Source organism: Sinocyclocheilus anshuiensis, unplaced genomic scaffold (assembly GCF_001515605.1).
Source record: "Sinocyclocheilus anshuiensis isolate Anshui unplaced genomic scaffold, SAMN03320099.WGS_v1.1 scaffold1024, whole genome shotgun sequence".
Classification (NCBI taxonomy): domain Eukaryota; kingdom Metazoa; phylum Chordata; class Actinopteri; order Cypriniformes; family Cyprinidae; genus Sinocyclocheilus; species Sinocyclocheilus anshuiensis.
This window is the reverse complement of record NW_015552843.1, coordinates 941,076-947,515: the sequence shown is the minus strand read 5'-3', so window position 1 is coordinate 947,515 and position 6,440 is coordinate 941,076. Positions and strand designations below refer to the sequence as shown.

General features: G+C 38.1%; 1 protein-coding gene across 1 annotated transcript in view; it reads right to left on the bottom strand.

Moving 5' to 3' along the window:
* LOC107667990 (PDZ domain-containing protein 4-like) overlaps positions 1–5,202 on the bottom strand; it is a 15,565-nt gene extending 10,363 nt beyond the window's left edge. Inside the window, exon 1 of the mRNA XM_016459722.1 lies at positions 4,701–5,202. Coding sequence (XP_016315208.1) covers positions 4,701–4,760 — 60 coding nt within the window. The 5' untranslated portion in view covers positions 4,761–5,202. The remainder of the gene's footprint in view (positions 1–4,700) is intronic.
* Between the last annotated feature and the right edge of the window lie 1,238 nt (positions 5,203–6,440).

Here is a 6,440-nt window from a genome sequence, read left to right as displayed (position 1 = left end):
GGGGGGGGGGGCGGGGGGGGGGGGGGGGGGGGGGGGGGGGGTTAGGCAGGATTACAAAAGGCAAAGCGTCTGCTAAAAGGCTCATTTTGGAACGACTCAACATGCATAGAATTTTTGCTGCAGACCGAGCTCATTTAAACCTCATCATAAGACTAAAGCTTGGAAGCAATTAGCGGGGATGAGCGTCGCATGAAGATGGCACTGGCAAATGAATGCGATGGCATTCACGGATAGCGATTCCATGCGCTCGGATATTCCAGCAGAGCAAGCTAATGTGATCTGGTGTGAATGGTATTATTCATGCCTGCAGCAGCTTGTCCTGAGTCCAATGAAGCCTGTCAGGATGTGTCTGCTCTTCATTACCGTGTGCCCAGCCACAGAGCAGAAGCAAGAGCAAATGCCACTTACTCAGATACACAGAGCATGACACTGATGAACGACTGGGTGAGAATGTGTGTCTACGAAACAGTGTCACTATGAGAAGTGCTTTAGAGTAGGCAACAAGAGGTGTATTTTATTGGGGGTTTTATCTTACAGCACCACTTAACCCTTGGCAGCTTGTTGCTTTTATAAAACATAGTGACAGCATTACAATAATAAAAGACACTGAGTGAAGAAAATGACTGGTGTTTGCTTGTGCAAAATGTGCTGCCATGATTGCCAGGGTGTTGCTATGCTGTTGCTAAGGTGCTTTTTAGCATGTTGCTGCTAGGTGGTTGGTTACTTTAAACAAAAGCCCATCAATAAGTCTCCATAATATTTCAATCCCTAGAAATGGCTCAGGTCCCTCCTTCAGTGTAAGCCTGTGGGATTTTTCACCAGTTTCATTGTCGCCAGGCAGAAAATCATAAATCCAATGGCTTACCTACTGTTCAAAATTCTTTTTAAAATTGTATCAATGCATTAAATTGACAAAAGTGACAGTAAAAACATTGTTACAGAGGAATTCTGTTTCAAATAAGTGCTTTTGAAATTTCTATTCTTTAAAGAATCCTGAAAAACGTATCACGGTTCTCATGAATACATTAAGCAGCACAACTTTTTTCAACACTGATAATAATAAGAAATGTTTCTTGAGCATCAAATCAGCATATCAGAATGATTTCTGAATGATCATGTGACACTGAAGACTGGAATAATGGCTGCTGAAAATTCAGCTTTGCATCACAGATATTTTAAAATATATTAAAACTTAAAAATTTATTTTAAATTGTAATAATATTTCACAATATTATTTTGGATTTTTGATCAAATAAATGCAGCTTTGGTGAGCATAAGGGACTTTAAAAAACATGTAAATGAAGGCAGGATTTTCATTTTTGGGTGAATATCCTTTTACGTGTGAACAATTTCAGTCTGAAAGCCATGAATGATAAAGTAAAGACGTTTAATACCTCATGGTGATGTCACCCACTGCTTGCCATGCCAATATCATTTTGCATCACATTCTAAAGCGCATTATATGTGCTTCACGATTCTTTTGCTGTAAATCCAGGGGGCTTCCAGTGTTGGTGTGGCTGATTTGGCAGGGGGTTTATGGTGTCTTTCAGCTCTCTCCACTAATAAGTGTGCAGCATTTAAAACAGGCTCACACAGAGAGAACTTTCTGTCACTGCATAAGAAACTAGTTTAGAGTAAAACCCTCTGTGAAGAGCCTCAGGCAGTGGAGGATACGGCGGAGAGAAGAGCTGGAAATTGAAGTGAGATTGAAGAGATCAAGTGGGAGATCCTCTCAGTATTAGAAAAAGCTCGACCTATCCTGGCATGACATTGCAGTCTGGCGGAGAAAGCAAATTGCTCTCTGAACAAAACCTCAAAGTGGCAAACTCAAGCTGTGGAGAGGATTTTAGTCAAGTGGAGTTTAAATGTTACAGGTGAAGGAACTGAGAGGCGGCAATGCATTTGAAATGGGTTGCATTTTTGTTTGGCAGTCTTCAGAGTTTTAAATTCTTTTTTTTTATTTATTTTTTTTATTTAAAGAAAATAGGAGACGCATTACTGTTATTTAGTACCATAGTATGCATATGAAGCAGGGTTATTTTAGTTAACTAAAAATCATTATTTTAAATAAAGTAAACTTTAACTGAAATAAACTATATTTAAAAAAAAACTTGCTATTTGCCAAGACATCATTTCTCATTTACATTTAACCTGATGTACTAAAATACCTGAAACTAAAACTAAAAAAAGAATACAAAGCACATAGACAAATTAAAAACTAATAAAAATGACAAATACATAAAATTGCTAAAATAAAACAAAAAAATATGTGATACTAAAATATCACTGTTTAGTAGCTACATGAAAATACCTGAAACTAAAACTAAAAAAAGAATACAAAGCACATAGACAAATTAAAAACTAATAAAAATGACAAATACATAAAATTGCTAAAATAAAACAAAAAAATGTGATACTAAAATATCACTGTTTAGTAGCTACATGAAAAATGTTTATATGCATGTTATTTATTTATTAATTTTAAAATCATGCATGTTTTGCATTATTTTGTTAAATAGTTTGACATTTCTCATTTTTTTTATTAGTTTCTTTTTTTATGAAAAAGGAGACACTTTGCTGTTATTTACTACATATTTTCAAGTTTTTGTTTTGTTTTTTATAATCATGCATGTAAATAAATTATGTAACCACCTAAAAAACACCTATAAACACCACAGCAATGTTCTAACAACCACTCTAAAGAGCAACCGCATAGCAACAACCCAGAACACCTAAGCATAATAGCAGTGAGTTGTGCATAGACTCACATTCTCTTCAGAAAATATATAAATCAGTTTATATTTGCATATTCATGAGCATGACCTTGCAAAAGGCTGTAATAGTTTGTTTGCACAGGTGTCATAGATACTTACCGATTTGGACCCTTAGATACTTTAATTCAAGGTGACTTTACACTGCAGCCACATTTCATTTGTCAGCTTTAAGCCATGTGTTCAGAGGCGTGCCATGCTTTTCCTTTAGTCAAAGGATCAGCTTTGCTCTAATACACATGTACTATGCTTCTGAATTCAATAAACCTTGATTTTAGCATTCCTTTCCCATCTCTGCACTCAGTGCCACAGCCACAGATATTTTACACACCTGATAGGTTTTATTATTAGCAGATCAGCCCTTGTCTCATCCTGCTCCACTTTCCAGCAGTATAAATATTCCCTATCTATCAGTCATAGTCACCTGACCTGTCCTGTGGTTGGAAAAATTACAGAATGGAAACCAAACTTTAACACCTTACCAGTGGAAGAGGTTTAAAAAGCTTTTTCTCTCTCAGCCTATTCGAAAATCTCACCGCCATGTCAATTAAAGGATGCTGAGTAGGAAGTATTTGTGCTGTTTAGGGGATTGTGGTTTTCAACACAGGATTAATTCATTAAATTGTTTGCCTAAAGCACCACCTTAACTCAAAGGCCCCTTGACACATCTTAAACCTGTTCTGTTACTGTTACGATAAACAGTTTCCAGTTTGCTGGCAGATCTACAATCCCCGTAAGGTTAGCATGCATAAACCCTGGTTGCATGCGAATGAGACAGCAGAATGTGAGGGGTTTTTATTACTAGTGGTGCAAAGCAGAACTTTTTTGTTCAGTTTTAACCACAAAGAAAAGGAGCCTCATTCAGGAGTAAAGGACCTTGAACCCCAACATTAAGTATAGTTATTTGAGGAACACTTCACTGTTACGGATCAAGAAATGATCATCTTACACAAGATTATCTATATTTGGGCCCAATCTTAAATTAGCCATCCAAAAGAATTTCCTTTTGATATTTGAAATTCCTGTATCCATGTTTCAGCATCGTGGAAACCTTTTCAAGAAGAGTTGAAGCTATTACAGCAAAGGGAGGACTGACTCCCTATTTACTGCCCATGGTTTTAAAAAATGAATGCTCAGTAGTTTAAGTGCTACTTTTACATTTGATATGTAGTATAACATGCTACAATTTAATACACTATTGTTCCTGACTCCCTATTTACTGCCCATGGTTTTAAAAAATGAATGCTCAGTAGTTTAAGTGCTACTTTTACATTTGATATGTAGTATAACATGCTACAACTGCTACAATTTAATACACTATTGTTCAAATGTTTGGGGTTGGGGTCAAAATGGTTTTTGAAAGGTATCTTATGCTCACAGGGCTGTATTTATTAGGTCAAAAATATAGTGAAAACTGTAATATTGATTAGTGATGGCAAAGCTTAATTTTCAGCAGCAATTACTCCAGTCTTCAGTGTCACATGATCCTTCAGAAATCATTCTAATATTCTGATTTGGTGCTCAAGAAACATTTCTTACTATTGTCAGTATTGTATTGTTTTTTTTTGTTGTTGTTTATTTATTTGTTTATTTTGTAGAAATTGTGATAGATTCTTTGATAAACAGAAGGTTCAAAAGAACAGTTTATTTGAAATAGAAATGTAACATTATAAATGTCTTTACTGTCACCTTTGTTTAATTTAATGCATCCTTGCTGAATACAAATAATTATAAAAAATGGACCCTAAACTTTTTAATGGTTGCAATTGTCACATTATAAGTGATATATCCATATTTATGTTGCATTATTAATTTGATTAACTTTGTGAAACTTTTACCTCTTAGAATTATCCTCAATAAGCACATGATTGCAAGTGCAAAGTTAAAAAATGAAGAGAAAATTGAATATGAACTTGTTGGTATTCTCACCTGAAACATGATCCTGTACTGTTCCTCCGGCCTGTTCACCACACACATGTTGCAGCCCATCGTGGCTCGTGGTTTCCGGAGGGGGAGCGTTCCTCGATGCTCTTCGCTTCCTGATTCTCCGACGTAGGTGTCTATCCCTGCCGTCCAATTACAGTAATCCCTCCCTGAGATCAGAAGTTAAGACTCTGCACTCCATGAAAGGGCTTTGATGTTCTTTTCTTTGTCTGCTTCCCTCATTCAGGCCCAGCTGCTGTTTTAATTGAGGTCCATCCCGGGAAACGGGATCAGAGACGCTGCAGCATCCAGCCGTGAGAAAGTCAAGGTCTGATCGCTGATGAATGGAGGCTCTGATGTCTGTGTGCTTTTAGTCAGCTTTGAATTTCCTACACACTCAGGGAGGTTAGTTTAATGCTTTTGGCTTTAAAACTTCACATATGATGATCAGATATATAATCAGATATATTATTAGACAGATAATGTTGAAACAATACTTGAAACAAGCAGCCAGCAGCACGTTGTGACAGGATTAAATTTACAGATCCCACCGTGTCTGAACAATATCATCAAAGAGATGATCTGCCTAACGTGAACTCCCTGGTGCCTCCGCCAAAGTCGTAGACTAAGACATGAATTATTAAATAAAAGATGCAATAAACAAATGTTTACTTTCCGCCACTCCGTATTCCCCTGAGATGCTTTCCTTCACACTCTGATTCTATTATTAGAGAGCTTGTTTCCTTCATTTACATATAACAACGCTCTCTGGGCGCAGACATGCACGTCATGCTATTTGAAGTGCTTTAAAACATGTTGCTTGAGTCTGTAACTAGTGCCTGCTGCGATTCTAGACTTTGTTTAGATGTTCATTAGACGTTATTATAACTGCAAGTCTATGGATGCTGGTGCCATACCTAATTTCATATTCCCTCTCCACAGCATGTTGTATTTGACACCTGCATGTATTTATCTACATAAGCGCTCTATGACTGTGTCATCATCTTTTCCTTGTCCTCTATAAAGTGAGGCTGTAATCCCACCTCTCATTTGCACTCACTTCGCAGATAAGAGCCTGTCGTTCACAGATCACATCAAACCAGCCCTCTTCCTTTCTTCCCGGAATTCCAGATGCGTGTTCATGGCAGAAAATGAATGAGAGAGTGCACCTGTCAGATCATGTCTCTCTCGCACTACTGAGGTGAGCTCAGCTCTTTCTCCGAACAGTATGTCAGTCTACAAGGACTGTTCTCTCCATCGCATGACGGAAGGATGATTGAAAGGGGTGAAGGGGAAGTATCTGATCATCAGCAGGGAATGAATTGAACGCTGCCCTACATCTGCCCAGCTTCCGAGAGAAATCCAGATTCAACAGAGCCTCGGGATATAAAAGAAATCTTTCAAGTGCGTATTAGTCCACTGCTAATGATGTTCCCTTATGTTTCTGCTCCTCGCGTCTGGAGATTTGGCATGTAATCCAGCTTGCTTGAGCGTTTGAAGATGAATGAAGTGGAGCTATGCGTTTCCAAAGAGAAAAGCAATGTCATTCAGTCTGATGGTGGGATGGTAAATCTGAAAAATCCGTTCGAGAATATCTCAAGGCTCTGCTGGAGTGGCGCCAGCCCAGCGCATGTACATGTGTGTATGCAGAGAGAGGAAAAGCTGCTGGGTTGGAGGAAACGTGGGGATCGGCACCACTGCACAAGCTGGAGCCCATTACAGCTTTACAGCAGGCCCCTCCTCTCC